Below are 20,632 nucleotides of genomic sequence, written 5' to 3' on the forward strand. Positions count from 1 at the left end.
TCCCAGCTATGGGTTAACCACCAGCTGCTCTGAAGCCTTTCTGTCCCTGTACAGAGTCCTTGGTTCTGCTGCTGCAGGCACTGCTGGGCTCCCACGAGTCCTGCATGGCTCCCAACAGACTGACAGACACATGGAGATCACTGGCATCTGGCACCATCTGGACCTGCAGGACAGCTGGACACTGGGACTGTCACATACCTGAGGCCAGCAGACCTTTGGGGAAGCTAGATGCTGGGGCCGTTGGGCATCTGGAGCTGCTGGATCCCTGGGTCAGGTGCATACTGGGGCTTTCAGGCTCCTGAGGGCTGCCAGACTGCCAGGACAGACTGACTCTCGGGTCTTTGGGCACCCAGGACTGTGGGAACCCTGGAGCTACTGGAACCACAAGCCAGACAGATCCCAGGGCGATTGTGCATCTGAGGCTGCCGAATCCCAGATACAGCCAGAGCCTGGAACTGCCAGACCCTCGGGACAGTCAAAACCCGGAACTCTTGGACACCCACGGCTGTCGAACTCCTGGAGCTGCTGGATCCTGGGACAGTCAGGCTCCGGGGCCATCAGACTGCTGGGGACTGTCGGGGCTCTGGAGTTTCCAAACCTCCGTGACTGCCCGTCTCCGGTGCTACCGGTTCGCGGGCCATCCACACCCCGAGCCACTGGACTCCCAGGACTCCCAGGACTCCCGGGAGCTGCTGGACCCCCGGGCTGCGCTGGAAGCCAGGATTCCGCATCCTCCCATTCCCACTTGGGGACCCTCCCCGATTTCGGCGGCGCTGCCCACCCAGTGGAGCCTCTCGGGGTCGTCGGGGCGGCGCTGCCCGGGGCCGGGGCGGTGGCGGCGGCGGCCCCCGGAGCCTGGCCCGCCGTCAGGGGAACCAATGCGGAATTTCCTGGCTGGCGGCGGAGCCCCTCCCGCCGCTACAGAGAGGGGCGCGGGGGAGGCGGTGGCGAAGCGATCGCAGCGCGGCTTCCGCCCGCCGAGCGGCAGTGGGGACCGGCCGGGACCGGGGCGGGCGGGCACCGGGAGCGGCGGAGCCGGAGCGGGGGGGCAGCGCCCGGCCCTGGATGGGCCGTGCCGGGTCCGGCTGGGCCCCGCCGCTCCGCCGCTGATGGCGGCCCGTGGGCTGCGACTGCCCCGCCGCGCCCGGCCCGGGGCCGCGCTGCTGCCGCTGCTGCTGCTGCCGCTGCTGAGCCGCGGAGCCGCCCAGGAGCTGAGCCCCCGCGGCAGGAACGTCTGCAGGGCCGGCGGGTAGGAGCGGGGGCGGGCAGGTGTGCGGGGCGGGACGGGACCCCAGCGCCGGGACGGGGCCGGGGCCGCGGGACGGGACGGGACGGGACGGGACGGGACGGGACGGGACGGGACGGGACGGGACGGGACGGGACGGGACGGGACGAGCTTGCCGGTCCATCCCCCATCCCGGGCAGCCGCGGCGCTGGGCGCCTTCCAAGACAAAGTCCGTCCTGTGCGCGGCGGAGGCGGGGGGAGCCGACGGCGGGGAGAGCGTGAGGAGCTGAGCCCGAGCGGGGCCAGAGACGTGGGGGCTCGTCCTGATCCCCAGGAGGCTGCGGGGATCCGGTCCTGGATGCCTCCAGAGCCAGTCCTGGATGCCCGGGGCCGGTTCTGCTGGAGGGAGGGGTGTTTGAGTGTCTCTGGCGATAGAGTCGTGAGAGGGACGGAGGGCAATCCTGCATCTCTGGGGCATGATCTGCGCTGGGGAGCCTGAGATTAAGTTGCTGAGCCTGGGCTGGTGGGATACAGGATGCTTTGGAAATCATGGTGAAGCTGCCCCAGGCTGCTGGTGATTGTGGAGTTGGCAGCCCCAGGACCCTAGTGTTTGGCTTCAGAAAGTAGGTGCTGGCACTGTCTTGCTGTCCCAAGGGTCATATCCTGCCTGGCTGGGGGCAGGGTCTCAGGAGGTGGCACTGACTTGTCCCTTCTCCCAGTGCTCTCCGTGTCCCACAGGTCGCTTTGCAGCGCATCACCTCAGCCCAGCTTCTGTGCAGCGCTCAGGCTCGGTCTACCCGGGCTCCTGAGCCAGACTAGCCCCAGCAAAAGGGGAGAGAGCCCACAGCCAGTGCCTCCCGCCTGGGAGAGCTGGATCCCCTGCACTTGATGGGGGGCCCAGGCCATAAATGCACCTTTACATCTCGCCTGTGAGGTCAGACGAGTCCACAAGGAAAACATGTGCTTCGAGCGAGAGGGGCCGCATAATGGCTCCATTCAGCAGGGCCACAGGGCGCTGGTGCCCCCTCCTCAGATTACAGCCGGAGTTTCCTAAGGAGGCATTTCACGAGCCAGAGCGGCCGCAGCTCCCACCGGTGCTGTTCCTTGACAGGGAGCCGTCCCTCCTCGGCAGCCCGTGACCTGCACAGCAAAGCTGCCACTACATCTTGGGGTGGCAGAGGGAACTTGAGCAGTGTCCCCACCCTGTTCTTGTATCCTGCTCCGTGTGCCTGGGTTCTCCCCCGTGCACAAGGACCCCCTCATCCCCACTGGATGAAGGTGGGGGAGGTGCTGCACCAGCGCCACAGGGCTCGCTCACTGTGCCCCGCGGGGTGCCACGGGGTATGCAAGAGGCACTGGCTGTTGAGTGAGACAGGTTGGCTGTGTCCCTCTTCCTGCAGGACTGGGGCCTAAAGGCAGCCTAGGGGCTGGGGATGGTGGAGCACGGACAGTTCTCAGCAAGTTCAGATGATGTTTGCATCATTTTCTATCCCTCACCCTTCTGCAAACCCTTCTTCTCTCTCCACCCACTCACTTGGCACCCACCCCCATCATTGCTGTGCACAGTGGATGTGGAGGACCCCCCGTATGTTACTGTCCAAACCTACCCCAGTGCCCTGGTGCTGCAGGTCCTGGGGCCAGGGCAGTGGGACTGGAGGTGACTTTAGGAGGAGGTGCCAATGTCCTGCACCCAAGGCTGTTGGAGTTTGTTGGACCCTTGGCTCTGCAAAGCTCATCCAGACATCCTGTGGAGATGCCACCACGGCTTTCAGAAGCCACAGGATTGTGCTACTTCTTGAGACCTGGCTCCCAAGTAGAAATTCAAAGAATAATTTAGGGCAGATGAAAAGGGCATATTCGGGTCTCGTGGGGATTTTGTGTTCTAAATTCAACTTAAGTTTGAATTTCTTTTATAACTGATTTCCCATTGGTATGATCAAAGGTGCCATGGTGACAGCCTGGGCACTGCTTTGTCCTTGTCCTGCTCTCTTGCTAAAACTCTCTTTTCCAATCTTTAGTCTTTAATTTTCTTTCTCTGCCTGAAGAGTTTCTATTTATGTCCATGATCCTGTTCCTGCCTACCCTGGGGATGTCTGTCTGTCTGTCTGCACCCTGAGGCTGGGGTCAGGGAACTGCAGCTGGCATCAGCTGGGGAGTGCCTGTGCTTGGGACCCAGTGGTCCCAGGAGCACTGTGTACCAGCTGGGTGGCACCTAGTGGTGGGTGACACAGAGAAAGATTAGCACTGGGGTGATGCTTGGAAGGAGCAGCAGGGCAGGGATGGAGAAACACTGGGCATGGGGAGGGTTCTCTGAGCACCGGGGGTGTGCTGGGTGTCCGCAGGCTCCTCTGCAGCTCCATCCACTGGGCTGAGCCGAGTGGTCTCACATGGGACTACAGGTAGCAGCTCCTAGCTGAGCCCTAGAGTCGTGTTCCAGCTTCCAGGGGTGTGAGCCTGCTCCTCATTGTTCAGGAAAGGCTATGCTGATCTGACTGAGAAGGCACCCCTGCTGCCTCAGAGTTGTTGCTATAGCCATTGGTAAAGTGATTTGTGGGAGCAGTGTATCATACTAATTCACAAGAAAAATATTCTACCTCTGTGAAAAGTTTGGGATCATTAGCTGAGATCCCAGTGATGCTCAGCATGAGCAGGACATGGCTGTGGGCCAGGGGCAAGGCTGGCATGGAGGACTCATCCCTGCTGGTGACAGCTCCAGCTCTGCCCACATCCCACTTCTTTTCCTCCACATCAGCTGAGGTCTCAAGCCCTGGCCACAGCTCAGAGACAGCTTTTCATTGTTTTTTTCCCAGAATTTATAGTGCTTTAAAGGAAAGAAGGTATTTGCATAGTGGATGTCTGCAGTGCCATGTCTCTGTTGGGCCAGGGGTGAGCTTTTAAACACATCTCCCAGTTATCCTTTCCCAGTTGTCAGGAGGCACATGGAGCAAGCCGTTTGTCAAGGAGCTGAGACCATAAAACACCTTTCAGTTGCATGCCCTGGTGAGCACTGGTGACCTGCAGCCAGCACTGAACTTCTGTGGGCTGACCGTGCTCTGGGACCCGTCCACATACCCCGCTGGGAGCAATGGTTTTCCAGTGTTGCATCCTGGCTACCTCTCCTTGCCACAGGACCAAGTTTATTTGCTGTCAAAGCTTCTGATAAATGAGGTGGGGACTGAGCAGGGTGTGGGAGGCCATCAGCAGGCACGGGGAAGGAGAGATTAGCTATCAGGGAACAGATAAGCCCAAATCCTGTGAGGCAGTGGGTTGGGTCCCAGCTGGGGGTGGTCGTGGTGCCACTCACCTCCTCCAGGTCATGGCAGAAGCTTTTCCCTCCTGCCACCATGTTCCAGTAACTCCCAGCTCCCCACCATCTGCTCATCACAAAGGCTACTTTTGGCCACATTTCCCGTGATGCCCGTTTTGGTGGCCAGGCTGGGCTGTTGGTGGCAGGTTTCCCAGGTGGAAGGGTTTTCTCTTGCAAACCTGTGATGGTTTCATTCTAAAAGCCACCAAACGGAATTTCTAAAGGGTGAAAGCAACCCCAGGTTCAACAGTGAGGCTTTGGCCATGCATGGGAGGGCAGGAGCACCGTGGACCCTTCTCCACCTCTGCCTGAGTATTCCGGCACAGCTGGCAAAGCTTTTGAGGGGCACAGCCTGAAGCCTCTTGCACAGAAGGACCTCGACTCCAGCCCGCCCAGTTCTCAGGGAGGTGATTTGGTGGTTGGCCCCTCTTTGCCATTAATTCCGTGCATCCCCTCTCATGCTCAGTGGGAGCAGAGCCCCCCATTGAGCCCGGTGATCCCTGTGGGGGGCGTTTGTGCTGCTGCCATCTCAGCATCTTGCAGCTGCTTCCACAGGCTGCATAGATGGAGCTATTTTGGGCTCCGGCTGCAAGGCATTTTTTTCCAGGCCTTGAATCATTTTTGTGGTTCTTTTCTGCCTCCTTTCCAACTTTTTGCTGTCCGCCACAAAAAGGGGGACACGGTACTCCTGGCTGGGCCATGCAGGTGCTGCCCACCGAGGGTCTGGGGCAGGAGCTGCAGCCCAGGACCCCACTTTGGCCTCGGAGCTGCTGGCAGCTCCCTCCCCAGCCCCAGGATGAGGCGGTCTGGCAGCCAGACGTGGTCCTGTGACTGCACTGGGTTTCGAGCGAATACTTCCTCGCTGTCTCCTCCTCTTTTGCATTTGTTACATATAAAGAGGAAAAGGGGAAAAAAAAAAAAAAAGAAAAAGCCAAATGCATTCCAGGCTGCGCCGCCAGACCAGCCTGGGTGAAGTTTTCCTTGACTGCAGCATCCGTCTGGGCTGTTTGTCCAGCACTGCTCCCTCGCCTGTGGGACCAGGCAGTGTGGGTCACCGCAAGGATCAGTGAATGGCGCAAGGCATGAGCAGGGGTCCACAAACAGGGATTTCTGTGGGGTCATGGGGAGTGTACTCCCCATGCCCAGCTGCAGCATCATGAGCCCCCAAACCTTGGCTTGGGGAGGTTCTTTGATGAAGTGTGAGTGAGGTGTCCCCACGTGTCCCTTCCCAGCAGAGAGCTGAGCATGCCTGGCTGAGTCTTAAGTGGGTCTGAGCCCCTATTCTGCTCAAGCTTGTGCCAAAAACTTCCTGCCTAATGATCCTGTGCCTGGTACTCCATGGAAGTGGTGGCACTCCAGGACTCTCAGGAGCTCAGGACACATTCCAACTGCCTGCAGTTGGCATCCCCCTGCTTGTACATAGGGACATTCCCTGGGAGCTGATTGTGTTCCAGCTATTCCAGCTAGGTGGTTCCAACCTGCCTTTGGGGTTCTGTCCCCAGGCCACAAAGCATCAAGCCTAGGATTCAAGTCATGTTTTCCCCTAGGACATTTAGAACCTTCCCTTTCTTCCCACTTTTTTTTTTTTTTTTTTTTGGGGGGGGGGGGATTTTTTTAATTCTAGAGATTGCAAACATGACTTTTGCTTTTTCATCACTCCTTATTAATGGGAAAAACTGGTCCTGTTCTTACTCCTGGCATCACCTTAATGGCTGGTGGAGCATCCATGAAATCCCACAGCAGATCCATGTGCTGGAGGAGGATCCAAGAGCTCTCCTTCCCCTGTGGACGTGCAGAAGCCTCCAGCAGGACCTTTCACCATCATGGTGCTCCTGGTGGGATTTTGGGAAGGACCAGGACTTTCTGAGGGTTGTAACTATTTGTGATGCTTTTTTATCCCTGCAGCTCCTCTGTTCTCGTGTGCTGCCTGGGATGGAGGCAACAAGGAAGCGAGTGTTTAATAGGTAAACACCAGGATTTTGCTTCATTAGGTTCTGCCCATCCTTCACTGAGCTCTCCTGGCCTCACCACCACTGTCAGGGGCCACCTTAATGTGTCCTGTGGTTGGGACCCCGTGTCCTGGGAACCTGCAGCCAAAGTCCTGCCTCTCTGCAGTGCTCTAGGCCAGCACCATGTGGATGGAATGGGTGCTCAGCCCCAGTGTCCAGGGTCACAGAGCTGTGGGGGTTTCTTTCCTTACCAGCCAGCTCTGGGTCTGAGGACTTGGGGATGCTGCCTTGGGTCTTAAGGGACAGTGAAGTGTCCCCCAGGGTGAAGGTGCAGCTGCAGGAATGGGACTGAGATTCCCTAGAGATGCTGCAGCAGTGTGGGGACCTGAGCCAGAGCCACCAGTGAAGCTGAAGCTGCCCAGACCAGGCACATGGTCTCACTGGGGAGAGGCTGCTAGGGCTGCCAAGACCACTGAGCTTGGACTGGGTCCGTACAAGGTGTCACAGTTCTTTACTGGGGGCCACAGTGAGTCCAGCATGGATGCTCAGCATGAAACCCTAGGAGCATCATTCCCTGCATTGCCACCACAGTGACGACAGCTGCTTTGGGGCTCCCCCACAGGGAGGATGGCCACGGGCTGGCCACAGGGATCACCATGCCCTGGGAGAGCTGGAGGTGGCACTTTGCAGCTAGGACAAAAGCCCACATAACCAACTAACCCACTGTGCATGAGCCCTGTAACTGCTCGCTGCGTGCCTTGGGGATGGGATGTGGCCTGTTTGCAAGCGAGAAGGACAGGATCTGCCAGGACAATGGGGGGAGGATGGTCCCACAATGAGCTTTTCCCATCTCCTGCCCCCCAACCTGCTCTAACCTTTAGACTCACTGCTCCTAACCTGTGTAATCTGTCTATTTTAGGGGTTTCTATAATATCCATCACCGTAGGTCTAACAACTCCCAGGTAAGGTGGCTGGGATGGGTGGTTGTCTCTCCCCCTCCCAGTGCCTAAGGAAGCTTGTCCAGGGTGGTGTGGGATCTGCAAGTGCTGCCTGCCCCATGTGCTATGCTTGCTTGGCTCCAGGTGCTGGCCTCAGCATGAGGTCCCCTCAGCAGGAGAGGGGCTGGTAGCCTTTGGGGACAGGTAGCCATGTGGGAGAGGCAGTGCTGGGATGGCAGTGCCCAGAACGCCTCCACTCCGTGACCCCTTCTCCCCGCTAGCAATGCGGAGCTGAGCAAGGGACAGCACCTTTGGGTGCAGCCTCTGACAGGGACATGGCTTGGCTGGATGGCAGGAGACTGGTGGCCTGTGTGGGTGGCAGAGATGGAGCTGAGCTGGGTGACAGGAGGCTGGTGGAATTTTTCTGGAAAGGGTTTCATCCAGCCCAGGCAGTTTCTCACCAGGATGGTCACAGTGCCACAGCTCAGCAGCACTCAGAGGGTCACTGCACAGCCCTTTTTCTGCTCTGGATGGGTCTGGGGAGCTTTAGGGAGCAAGTACTGGTACTCACGCCTGCTGTCTGTCCATCTGTCCAGCCGTGTGCGAGGGGAACTTCACCTGCAAGGAGAATGAGGTATGCGTCAGGCCCGGCGAGTGCCGCTGCCGCCATGGCTACTTCGGTGCCAACTGCGACACCAGTGAGTACTGGCGAGTGCCTTTGTGTCCTCAGGGGGTTCACCGGGGTGGACCTGGCTCATCCTGCGGTGGCTGTCCAGAGCAGATCATCAGGGATGGAGTGTGAATGCTCTTGCTCTGCCCTCACCTGACTCCTGGCTCTGTTCCCCAGGGCATTGTCCCCTTGCTGGGGTCTTCTCTTAGATCCATTGCACTGGGGAGGAGGAGAGGGAGGACTGTAGTCAAGAGGTGCTGTTGGGACTGCAGGTCTCCACTGGTGCCTGGCTTGGGGATGTCCCTGTGGGCAGTGCTGAGGCTGATGGCTCTCCCCACAGAGTGTCCCCGGCAGTTCTGGGGTCCCGACTGCAAGGAGATGTGCACCTGCCATCCCAATGGGCAGTGCGAGGACGTTACGGGCCAGTGCACCTGCAACCTCAACCGCTGGGGCCCCAAGTGTGAGAATATCTGCCTCTGCAAGCATGGCAAGTGCGACCAGAAGACGGGTAAATGCACCTGCGAGCCCAACTGGTGGGGCCCACAGTGCTCCAGCTCCTGCTATTGCAGCCACAACTCCCAGTGTGACCAGCAGACAGGCAACTGCCTGTGCCAGCCTGGCTGGTGGGGCCGTGGCTGCAACAACCAGTGCTCTTGCAACAACTCGCCCTGCGAGCAGTTCACAGGGCGCTGCCAGTGCCGGGACAGGACCTTCGGGCCTCGCTGCGACCGCTACTGCCAGTGCTACAAGGGCAAGTGCAACCAGGTGGACGGGACCTGCACCTGCGAGCCGGGCTACCGGGGCAAGTACTGCCGCGAGCCGTGCCCGGCCGGCTTCTATGGCCAAGGCTGCAGGAGGCGGTGAGTAACCAGCCCTGCTGGGTCTGATCCAGCGCTGGTGGAAGGTGACAGCAGGAGGATTTGAGGTGTGCTGGGTGATGGGTTCACCTTGTTGCAGATGTGGGCAGTGCAAGAGCCTGCAGCCGTGCACCGTGGCCGACGGGCGCTGCCTGACGTGTGAGGCGGGCTGGAACGGCACCAAGTGCGACCAGCCCTGCTCGCCTGGCTTCTACGGAGAGGGCTGTGAGAAGCTCTGTCCCCCCTGTAAGGACGGCCACACCTGCAATCACATCAATGGCAAATGCTCCCACTGCAATCCGGGCTGGATTGGAGACCGGTGAGTGCAGATAGGTGGATTGGGAGAGCAGTGTATGGCTTCCCTGATTCTCCCAGGAAACAGGGTCATTGAAGCGTTGTGCAGCCCTGAAACCAAGCCTGTGCACTTGAGTTTGAGGGAGAGTATCCCAGCTTGAGAACTGAGCCCCACTGCAAGCACTCAGGGTCTGAGGGGCCTAGGGCAGGGGTCTCGCAGGCTCCCTCCATTTCCATGGCCGTGTCAGTGGGCTCAGTCCATCCCTGTAGCCCTCTCCTGGCTTCAGAAACCACAAAGCACCGTGGTGGTGTACAGTCCATCTCCGTGCATGTGGAGGGATGCTGGAGGGACCCAAGTGCCGTGGGTGCTCCAGCCACTTGCTCTCATCCCTCCCAGGTGTGAAACCAAGTGCCGAAATGGGACATATGGGGAGAACTGCGCCTTCGTCTGCAGCGACTGTGTCAACGGCCAGTGCCATTTCGAGACTGGGCAGTGCCTCTGCCACCCTGGCTCCCATGGCACATAGTAAGTGAGGCACTGGTGAGCACACCTGGGGGCACCCTGGGGCGCAGGTGATGCTCAGACACCCTTATGTCCTATGCTGTCCAGCTGAGAGGTTTTCTGCAGTGGAAGTGCTCATTGGCAATAGTTCGGATGATTTGGTGAGCAGAGGGGGAAGACAAGCTCACAAAGCAGCAAGGGGTGTTGTGCTTTAGAAAAGGCCTGCTTGGCCAAATCAACAAAGTGGTGGTTTGTTGGGGGTTTTTAAGTCCAGAGTGGAATTTCTATCCAAAAACAGAGAGAAAACCACATCCCAGAATACCAAACAGCCTCACAGACATGGCCACGTGGGAGGCTCCTGCTTAAAGATCTGCCTCTGACTGGAGTCGTCCCCGAGCCTCCCCCTTTCCGCACTCCAGGGACAGAAGGGCTGTCAAGGGTTTGCTTACATCCCTGGGTAGTTTTTCCCAGCATAAGGCTGAAATGTTGCTTGAAAAGATGAGGAAAGCATTTTCCACCTAGCTGGGACATGCAGACAGATTCCCCAGGTCCTGCTGGGTGGTGCTCAGGTTTTCCCAGCAATTAACTGAGGGTGACACTAAGGATGGGGATTTGGAGCTGGCATCTTGCCCATGCTGGCATTTCATTCAGGGCATAAAAACAGGGAGCATTTGCATTTTGGGGCTGTTGTGGGACTTTGCCAACCACTTGTGATGCTGGAACAGTTGCTGGGCACTGGCAGCAGTTCAGGATGCCCAGCCTGGGCATCGTGGCCACCTTTGGTAGCAAAGGCAGAGGTGAGAGAGTCTGAATGCTCCTCAGGGTGGACTGGTGATGCTTTCAGTACAGTGCCAGAGGGTAGTGTGCATCAACCTGTTCTGAGACCCTGGCACAGTACGGGAAGGTGGGGATGGGGGATGCTCAGGATGCAGCCTTGGTGCTGTAACCTTGATCTGAGCTGTGCCAGGCAGCGCAGTCAGGCAGGCTCGGGAAAGTTCCGGGTGCCCAGGCAGATCCCTGTGACAATATCCAAACCAATGTTTTTGTCAGCAGGGTACAATTTTGCTAAAAAGGGGATTTCTGCAATGAAGGCAGAAGCAATGTCCTTGCTATGCAGTGTATCCTCTCAGCTCTGTGTCAGGAGGAGGCTAAAGGAGCAGCTGCTAAAATATTTATGTGTGCACGAAGTACTTTATCTTCTCTGTCTGTCCCAGAATTGTTAGGACTCTTGTGGAAAAAACCACCCTCCTCTGCTCTCCCAAAATCTCAGCCTGGGGCAGAAATGTGGGGCCAAGTGGTGGGGTGAGAGGTTTGCCTTGCTGGGAGCTATCACATGCTCCTGTTCTGCTGCATTAGCTGCCCAGTGCAGCAGAGCAGACGCAGAAGCTCAGTACCCATCCTGGCAGGAACATGCTTGGCACACGACTGGCACATGAGAGGCACACAGCAGGCACGAGGCTTGGCCAAGTGGCATTGTGCAAGTTGGTGGAGTGTGAAATGGGCTGAGCGCCTTGGAGCACAGTGCCAGGGGCTGGGGGCAGCTGTGTCCCCAGGGGAGTGGGTTTGGGCTAGGGCCCACTGGCTCCTTCCAGCTGCAGCCACTCCAGCTGGGATGCAGCTGGAGGAGGGTTTGGTGCCCAGCAGTGCTGCCAACATCTCCCAGTTCCAGCTGAGTCCTGCTCTGCAGTGCCTGGCCCACGACTGGGGCGGAAGGTTGGGTTGGACATGCTGACACCATGTTTTCTGTGCTCAAGCCCTTGAGACTTGTGGATTGGTGCCCATTTATGTGTGTCCCCATCATCTCCATGACACCATCAGGAAGTCATTTTAACAGCAGTGGAGATTTGGCACCAGGCATTACCAAAGTGAGAGAGTCTTAAGGCTGCTCTGTTCTTTTTCCTTCTTGGAGGAAAAAAAAAGTCAATCTGGGCACCTTCCCAGCTTGTGGCCACTGTGGCTCTGCCTGGTTTGGTGGGGGGTGGGGCTTTGGGTGCCATGGCCACATCACCACTGAGCTGAGCTGGAGTCGCTGTGTGTGACATCAGGGTATCTTTAGATGTGACTGCTGGGTTAATGACCTCTCCTAATTACTGTGTCTAATGGTGAAGTCTCATGCAGAGAGCAGTAAGAGTGTCTGAGATCCAGCTGGGCCAAATCCCCTGAGCAGTGGGCAAAGTATGGGTGATGGGCTCCTGATCCCTGGGGATTAAGGGTTCCCCCAGGGTGTGCAGGAGCTATGTTGGAGCAAGCTGGAGGAGTGCTCCCTGGAACATGGAGGGGTTGGGAGAAGGTCGCAGCCAAGTGGCCCCCACTGCTGTGCCTGAGGTGGGGGATGCACCACTCTCATCCAGCCCTTCCCTCCAGCTGTAACCTGACTTGCCCTCCCGGACGCTACGGAGCCAACTGTGCTGATGTCTGCAGCTGCCACGATGGCGCCTGCGACCCCCTGACGGGTGCCTGCCACATGGGTGAGTGCCAGGGCCAGGGGCTGGGCTCTGCCACAGGGCCAGCCCCGGGCTGAGACGCAGGTCTGCCTTGCAGAGGCCAACCAGAGGATGGGGGTGATCGGGGCAGGGGCCCTCCTGGCACTGCTGCTCATCCTCCTGCTCTCTCTGCTCTGCTGCTGCTGCGTCTACCGCAAGAAGGATGAAGCCAGCGGGTGAGTGCCAGGGCCAGGAGGGATCTCACCAGGATGGGAATGCAGAAGGAAGATCGGTGGGTTCTGGGATTGCCAGGGAGATGCAGAAACTATGCTGGGAGAGCAGTTCTGCAGGGAAACTGAGGCAGAGCTGTGCTGCCTACATGACACTGTGTGGGTACCTGGGTCTGAGCAGTCCTGCTGCATCATCAGGGCTGATGGAGGTACTCAAGGTGAGCCCTTCCAGGGGAACCCCTTCCTGCTCTCCCTGACTTTGTTTCTCTTTTGTGGGCCATCATTTCATGGAGACCTGCCAAGTCCCCTCCAGTTTCTAGAGTCTGGAGCTGATCTGCAAAGGAGGGGCTGAAATACAGCAAGGGCATCACTACACAGACAAAACCCTCAGAACAAACCCCTGGGCAAAGGGATGAGGCCTGGGGGACGAGGGAGATGCTGACTGTCCCACATGGGGATGGATGATCAGTGCTGGGAGGGTGGGTTTCTCCAGCAAGGTCAGGATGCTAACAGTGTTTTAGCAGCACAAGGTTAACATCCTACCTTGAGAATAGGAGTGGGGACCTTTCCCGCAAGGCAGGGGGAAGGGTTTGTGCTACTCAGCAAGGGATGAGAGGGCTGTTGGAGCTCCTCCAGATGTAGAGAAAACCCCCTTGTGCCACCAGCCACTGCAGTGGAATTTTCCAGAAGCATTCTCTTGCAGCCCTTGCAAGCTCAATCCCAGGCAGGCACAGCTGGCTTGGAGAGCCTGTGGGCTGCAGGTAATTATCCTGCGGATAAAGCACAAACCCATCAGGTGATGAATGGCACAGAGAGAGGGGGAATGGCTCCAGACAGTTTCCTCTCTCCCAGGGTGCCCAGACCACAGTGTCCCCAGATCGATGGGTCACCCATGGTGCTGTCCCAGCACAGCACCTTGCAAGGGTGGTAGGCGTGGCAGAGGTTCCCTCGAGTCAACTCCCAAAGCCACTCACTCCTGCGGCTGTGGAGAATTGCTTGAAAACGTGGCCCCAGGAGGCTTCAAAACCAGAGAGCAAATAAAGAGAAGCCACATGTTTGGCTTTGGGTTGGGATGATTTTCTTTTTTTTAAAGATTTGGGGTCTTGACCAGGCATTGTGGGTATTGTGGGGCTGCACTGCCAATGGCCGTGGTTGGATCCAGCTTTCCCACCATTCTCTGGCACTGCTCCACATCCTGGTGTGGTGCAAGCTGGTACCTGGGGCTGGCAGCAGATGATGTGGGTCCTCAACTCCTTCAGCCTGGGCACATCCCTGCTTTTCATCCACGCCATTATGGCTCAAAACCCCTTTGCACTTGCAGCATCCCTGAGCTGCTGCCTCTCTCTGTTGCCCATGAAAGCTGTCCCCACCACAGATGGGGAGCAGTGCCTCTGATAGTGCCATTACCTTCTCTGCAGCTCCAGCCAGGACCCAGCAGCAGCCAAGAAGCCTCCAAGACGTTTGTGTGGGCGGTTCAGTCGGATTGGGATGAAGCTCCCACGCATCCCCCTGCGCCGCCAGAAGCTGCCCAAGGTCATGGGTAAGGCACTGGTATTTGGGGAGGGTGCAGAGAGCCAGGTTTTACACCTGTCAGGGCAGCGTGTGTGGCTCACAGCACCCTTTGCAGCCCCAAAGCAGGCCAGTGGGCATGGCAGGGCACTGCCAGGGATTCACAGATCCCTGGGAGCATTTAATTGGTTGGTATGAGCTGCCTGGCTCACAGGAGCTCAGCCCTTTCTGTCTGCAGCTTCTGGATCTCCAAGCACATTTTGCTTTGTGAAAATACAAATGTCGTACCTCGTTCTGGAGTTCTGCTGAGTAGTTTTGGGCTTACTCTCCTGAGGTTCCCCTGGAGAAGAATGGTCCTTGATAGCAAGATACCTTGTTAGTGCTTTTGATCCTGAAGTAAGCCCAGGAGCCAGAGCATTGGGGCAGATGCCCACCCTCCTGCCATGTGCCGCAGAGTTGAGAATGGAGGGGCAGAGATTTGGGTTGAGCTTCTCACTCTGCCTAGGCACAGAATTGGCATGTAGGGAGCTGCTGACACCTGGCAAAGCCCCTGACCTGGCACTGTCAGGGCTGTTGGGGACCCTCTGCATCCCAGAAGCTGGGGAATGCTGTCCCCTGCACTCTCTGAACTCTCCTTGCACCTTTTCCCAGCACGGGGAGCTGGGGAACTGCTGCAGCCCCGTTGACTAAACTTTGCATGAAGGCAGCAATCCCCACCCTGTGCTGGGATGCGTTTCAACCCCAGCACTCTTCCTGAGCCCAGCACCTCCCTGGGCATGCCATGCTGGTGGAACCCCCAGAGCAGCCACATCCTGGCACACAGTGGCTCAGCGTGAGGCTAAATCCCTCATCCCAGGCAGGACACAGAGACGATCCCCATCCCTTCACACCATGCACAACATTCAGCATCCAAGCTGAGGGGATAACACCTCACCACATGGGGCACAGCAAAGCCCTGCCCGGATCAGGGTATGCCAGGGCCCAAGAAACATTCCTGCTGCAAGGATAACAGAGGATCATAGAGGCTGTGTTTGTAGAAGGGGCCAGGGAAGGGCTTGGGGAGGACAGAAGGTGCCTGTGTGCAGTGAGGGCAGGGGGGCTGCCTGCAGGCAGCTGGCACCAGTCCAGCCACTCTGTGTACAGAGAGCAGGAGCAGTCCCGGGAAAGGCTGAGGGTGCTCAGGATGGTCTCAAGTCGCAGCAGGGCTGGGGCTGTTCCTGGAAGCTGGTCAGGGCTTGCCTTGTGTTATCCAGCAGAGTAGAGTCCGTGTGGGTTCCAGCAGCTCCCAGTCCCACTGGGACGTGGTCTGGCAGTAACTCCAGTTCCCACCGGATCTGGGGACCCCAGGGTGACAGGGGCCTGTTGGGTTGCCTATAGTTGCTGCATCCCTGATGCCTAGTGATCAGGGTGCCACGTCATGACCGTGCCTGGTGCTGTGGAAGCCACAGTAGCCAGTATCCACTTGCAGAGGCCATTTGTTCCCCGCATTGGTCCTGCCCCAGCAGAGGGGGCCCAGGGTTGCTGAAATGCCCCATCCCAAGGGCCAAGTCAGTGCTGGAGGTGCTCAGGACTTGTGGGGATGTCACAGTGTAACTGGTGCTGGCTGATGCCTGGGCAGTGGTCAGTCTGGATCTGTCCTCAGTGCCACAGTGGCCGTGTGTTTGCTGACACCAGGTGGGTTTTCTCTGGGCTCAAACACTGGTGAGCACAAGCCTACTCATGGTAGAACATTCTCAGGTGGGACTGCAGGTCTTGAAGCCCCACTAAAGCTCATCAGGTGCCTGGAGCCTCAGGTTCCTCCCTCAAAAGCTGCTCCCCAGCCTTAGCACAGCTTTGGATCGACAGCATCTCCCCAGGGATTGCACCTGAGCTGGCAGCCTGCAGGGCCACACCCTGGGCTCACATCAGCAGCTGTAGGGCCAGCGTTTGGGTACCCCTGTGTGTGCGATTTGCTCGTCAGGTGTCAGTGGTACCAGTGTGGGTCTCGGTCACGTCACCCTGAAGATGTCAGGGCTAACCTGAGTCCTGCATCCCACCACGTGTCCTCTCCAAGCACCAAAGCTCAACCAGCCTCAAGGGTGATGCCGATCACGGGGAGCTTGGGATGAGTGGGAGGGGCTGGCCAGGAGGACTCTGGGATCCCTCTCTCATGGTTCTTCGGCTGCTCTTCTCTGCCCCATCCTGGTCTTGAGACCAACTGGCCACTGCAGGCAGGGCTGGGGTTGTCATCCTTATGCTGTGGCTCTGGGAGATTTTGGGGAGCAATGACAGGTAGGGATATGTGGGAAGCATCCACATTTCTCTCAGCCCCAACAGCCAGGGAAGAAAAATCCCTGGCAACCATGCTGGAGCCCCCAAGCCTCCCAAAGCTTCCAGGTGCACTACATATCCTCATTTTATAATCTGTCTGTGTCCTGGGTCTCACAGGAGTCCCAGAGTTGCCTTGTGGCCATGAGTACCCGGCGCTTGTCACGCCTCCTCTCAGGAAGCATCTCTCTTCATCTGCTTCCAGACAGCTGCTTTTAATTTTCACTTTTTGGTTTTTGTTACAAGGAAAGCCATGTTGGAACTGCCGCTTCCCCCTCTCTGGGCCATTTGCTCTTTAAATATATCTGCTTGGGTTTTTTTTCCTTGCTCCATGAAGCCAAACTATGCAGGGGCGAGTGTGCAGCACTGCTGTCATTTTAATGGCCCTACATGTCTGAAGCCAAATTCCCTAATAATGGATAAACGTTCCGGTAGGCATCCCAATAACACTAAAAGTTATTTTACTGTAAATCAGGGATGTGCTGCATGGATCAAACAGTCCAGGCAGGCATTTGCAGCATGACTGGGATGCAGTTGGGGTTGGGATGCAGTTGGGATGTTCAGTCAAAAGTTAAAAATACCTGGAAATACCCTCTCTGTGCATGGAGTTTTCATAGAATCACAGAATATCCTGAGCTGGGAGAGACCCACAGGGACCATCAGTCTGGCCCCTGGCCCTGCACAGACACCCCAACAGTCCCACTCTGTGCCTGAGAGCCTTGTCCAAATGCTTCTGGAGCTCTGGTAGCCTTGGGGCCATGCTGACAAAGGGATTGGAAAGTGGCAGAATTGAGAAGATGTACATCCCCCTGCTGCAGGCTTCCTTTGATCATCCTTCTGCATCCATGTGCAAGAGCACGTGGAAAAGGAAAATGCAGTCAGTGATGCTGAAGTGGGAATTAGTGGAATTGAAGCCAGCAGCTAATTTTCTCCCTGGGAAGGGGACAGTCACAGTGCCAGGACCCTCTCTGCAGAGTGCCTGTGCCAGTTTGCACAGCTCATGGGTGACCACTCGGACACTCACCAAGTCTTCATGGGTTAGGATGTCTTGTCCTTCCATCATGTGCATCCTCAATTTGGGCAGCTGGAGATGGGGATAGATGGAACTGTGAGGCTTCAACAGACTCTGCTGCTCACAGCCCAAGCATGGGGAATACTGGTCACCACCACTGCTGGTTGATGGCTTCTGTGGCCACTTGCCTGAGGAACCTGGTGGGACTGTGCAGCAAGAGGTGTCCCCATGCGCTGGATGCTGTCCCTGTCCCTGACACCCAGCAGGAATCTGCGCAGAGGGGAGCTCTGCAGCATCCCACCCTCCTGGCTGGCAGCAGGGACTGTGGGGCTCAGCAGAACAGGCACTGACAACAGTTCCTTGTCCTCACAGTGGCCCACCATGACCTGGAAAATACTCTGAACTGCAGCTTCATCGAGCCACCCTCTGTGGTGGAGCAGCCTTCCCCATCCTGGTCATCCCGTGGCTCCTTCTCCTCCTTTGACACCACAGATGAGGGGCCTGTGTACTGTGTCCCCCATGAAGGTGAGCAGGGAACAGGGTGCATCCCCAGGGGACTTCGGGGACAATACCAGGGGTCTGCTCAGTGGACAGGTGTCACTCTTGCATGGTGAGGACTGTGTCACCCTGGTTCCTCATGCCCCAGGAAGGAGTGCAGGTTCCAGTTATGCTATGCCTCCTACATAGTTTCAGAGCTCCCTTCTCCAGCATTTGCTGCTCCAGGTTTAAGAGCCAGGAGATCTCTGACTGGGAGTCTAACTGGGAGGACACTGTCCTGCGGCAGTATCTCAGTCCTTCCCCTCCTCAGGCACATCCCACCTGACACCACTGTGCTCTTTTCCCGCAGAGAGCATGGGTGACAGCAGGGACAGAGGGACACCTGCCAGCCCCGGCGACAAGCTGGTGGCCCCGATCAGCGGGGAGGAAGCGGGTGAATACACGTTCCTGAAGGAGACAGGCTCTGTCAGAGCCTTCCCGACCGACAGCAGTGAGACCCCCCTGCTCAAGTCCTCGGACAGCGAACGCTCCTCCTGTGGCTCGGGGTCGGCCGGCGCCGCTCTCTACGCCAGGGTCGCCCGCCTCTCCAAGCAGTCCAAGGAGGAGGAGGATGCCACTGCGGAGTCCCGCAGCCCCGAGAAGCCACCATCCCCGGAAAGGACCAAGCCCCGTCCTCCAGACCCGGCCACGAAGCCCAAAGTCTCCTGGATCCACGGCAGGTACAGCTCGGGCCAGTCCAATTCGCTGCCGGCACCCAGCCAGTCCCCAGAGCAAGTGGCCGCCCGGTCCGGCAGCCCCGAGCGAGACCAGAGCTTGGCCAGGAGGAAGAGGAGTCCGAGCGAGACGTCGGCCAATGTGCAGGGCAGAGCGGAGGAGAAGGGCGGTGCCCGGGGCAAGGAGAAAGCGCAGAAGCAACCGAAGGAGCCCGGCATCCCTGAGGGCAAATCCAGCCTCTGCGGGGAGCCCCAGTCACCCTCCAAACCCAAGCAGAGGAGCAAAGCCGGCTCGGAGCCGATGGAGACCATCAACGGGGCGGTGCAGAACGCCTTCCGAAAGATGGGCGCCTTCCAGCCGGAGCGGCGGGCCGGGGACGCCAGGGATGCTCCTTGTAGCCCCGGCACCAGCAAACCCCGCTCCGAGCCGCTGCATCCCCAGCTGGCCTCCGAACTGGCCGCCCAACTGAAGGAAAAGACTCAGAGCCTCAACAAGGGGGACGGAGGCATCCGGGCCAACGGGGTCGGTGCTCACCGGGAGAAGCCCACCCCTCCACAGAAAGCCAAGCGCTCGGCGGCCGCCGGCGGCCAGAAGACCAGCAAACCCTTGCTGCCCACCTCTCCCCATCTGCAAAAACTGATCCCTGCGGCGGCCGAGACGGCAGCCGGGGAGCCCAAGTGGGTGGAGAAGCCAAGTGCCGGCAGCGGCCAGGATCAGACTCTCCCCACTGACCAGACAGCCAAGAAAACCCCCATTAAGAAGCCTCCCAGGAAGAAGAGCCGGGAAGCGAGCCTGGAGCCGCCCAGGGCAGCTGCTGTGCCTGCTCAGGCAGTGCAGTGACCAGGAACTGGTCACGGGCCCTGCACCTGCTGCACATCGGGAAGAAGGACATTTGCCAGCACAACCAGCGAACGTGGGAGCCTGGACTGGGCAGGGGGCACTGAAAGAGCCTTGATCCTCCCTTTATCCCCCCTCCACCTCACTCATCGCCCTTTATGCCTTAGTCCTCCCTGCCCTAGGACCCGGTCCCTCCATCTGCGGCCTGCTCCTGCTCTCTGCCCGGCTCTCAGCTCGCCCGCCCTCTCCGCGCAGGGCAGGACCGCAAGGAGCCGGCCCGGCCGCACCCCGGGGGGCTCCGTATGTGGCGTATCCCCCACACACACTTTTTTTGTAGCAGTATTATCGACCGCATAAGCAGCGCTTGTACTAGACGTGCCCACGGTATATTCTGCAGTAACCGAGCCGCTCGCTTCCTGCACTCCGGTCTGTCCGGGTCGCGGAGCACGGGAGAGGGAGAGAGCTGCTGCTCAGTGCCCAGGGCAGTGCCAGAGATGTGACCCACATCCATGGCTGGCAGCAGCTCCCCTGCCCCGGCGCCCTCCAGGCACAGCTCTCCACTGCCGGTGCGTGCCGGAGTGGGGTCGAGCTGGTTTCGACCGATGCCACCCTCCCTCCCCTCCGCCCCGGCGCTGCTCCTGGCCAGGAGGAAGCAATATTTATGGATGGAGCTGGACGCCCTTTGGGCTCCGGCATCCCATCCAGTGGAGCTGGAGGGATTAGTTTGGTATGAGAGAGCCTAGCACCTCTGCAGAGCGCTTTCCTAATAAAAATGTATTTCTTCCATAGCTAGGTGCCATCTATCCCTCTCCCCGCCTCCCCGTGGGCAGGCAACATGCCTAGCCTTGCTTGCGTGCTACCTGGTCCTGAGTGGGATGCAGTGGGGAGATGAATGACCTTGCAGCAGTAGAGGCAGGGGGTAACAAGCAGCAGACAGGGTAGGACGCACTGGGGCTGCTGCTACATGTGCTCATCAGGCATCAGACGTGAGCCCTCAGGACAAGATGAGGAGCTCCTCTTCCCCCAGGATCCAGCATTGTCCAAATGGCTGACCGATCCCATGGTCAGACACTCCTCAGTGTAGCCTGGGTCAGACCCTGAGATTCAAGAGATTTCTGACCACTAAGCAAAGAGAGCCCCCTCTGGGTGCTCAGGGTACTGGGACACAAATATGGGGGTCATGGGGGTGCAGAGCTCTGAGCTCAGCTTTCTAACATTGCCCCTGTCCAGAGGCTTCCAACTCTGTCAGCATCTGGGGTCTTCGCACAGCCCCAGGCATGATGCTGCCAGAAGACAAGGCTGGGACAAGCCCAGGGGCAGCCCAGAAGCTGAGGCTTATCCCACACAGCTGCCCAAGATT

The 20,632-nt window shown here is 58.3% G+C and overlaps 1 protein-coding gene across 6 annotated transcripts; it reads left to right on the forward strand.

Annotated features, from left to right (window-relative positions):
* The first annotated feature begins 863 nt into the window (after window positions 1-863).
* On the forward strand, window positions 864-20,060 carry SCARF2 (scavenger receptor class F member 2). Of its 6 annotated transcripts, none has more exons than XM_014894806.2 (11): window positions 864-1,249; window positions 6,438-6,496; window positions 8,016-8,117; window positions 8,430-8,949; window positions 9,047-9,265; window positions 9,638-9,766; window positions 12,107-12,210; window positions 12,284-12,401; window positions 13,814-13,935; window positions 17,596-17,748; window positions 18,071-20,060. In XM_014894806.2, the coding sequence occupies exons 1-11, from the start codon at window positions 879-881 to the stop codon at window positions 19,273-19,275; spliced, it is 3,102 nt and encodes a 1,033-aa protein (XP_014750292.2). In that variant the 5' UTR covers window positions 864-878; the 3' UTR covers window positions 19,276-20,060. The 6 variants fall into 6 exon arrangements, with proteins under 6 accessions (XP_014750292.2, XP_088031952.1, XP_088031949.1 ...); XM_088175826.1 differs by adding an exon at window positions 7,401-7,443 and having other exon boundaries at window positions 1,195-1,249; window positions 8,016-8,949; XM_088175823.1 differs by having other exon boundaries at window positions 1,205-1,249; window positions 7,401-8,949.
* Window positions 20,061-20,632: the final 572 nt, after the last annotated feature.

This window comes from Sturnus vulgaris, chromosome 19, assembly GCF_052056855.1.
Source record: "Sturnus vulgaris isolate bStuVul1 chromosome 19, bStuVul1.hap1, whole genome shotgun sequence".
Taxonomy (NCBI): Eukaryota; Metazoa; Chordata; class Aves; order Passeriformes; family Sturnidae; genus Sturnus; species Sturnus vulgaris.

Coding starts and splice junctions, on each gene's coding strand:
- SCARF2 (XM_014894806.2), top strand. CDS start 879: ATGCGGAATTTCCTGGCTGGCGGCGGAGCCCCTCCCGCCGCTACAGAG. Junction 1,250..6,437: donor AACGTCTGCAGGGCCGGCGG/GTAGGAGCGGGG, acceptor TTATCCCTGCAG/CTCCTCTGTTCTCGTGTGCT. Junction 12,211..12,283: donor GACGGGTGCCTGCCACATGG/GTGAGTGCCAGG, acceptor TCTGCCTTGCAG/AGGCCAACCAGAGGATGGGG.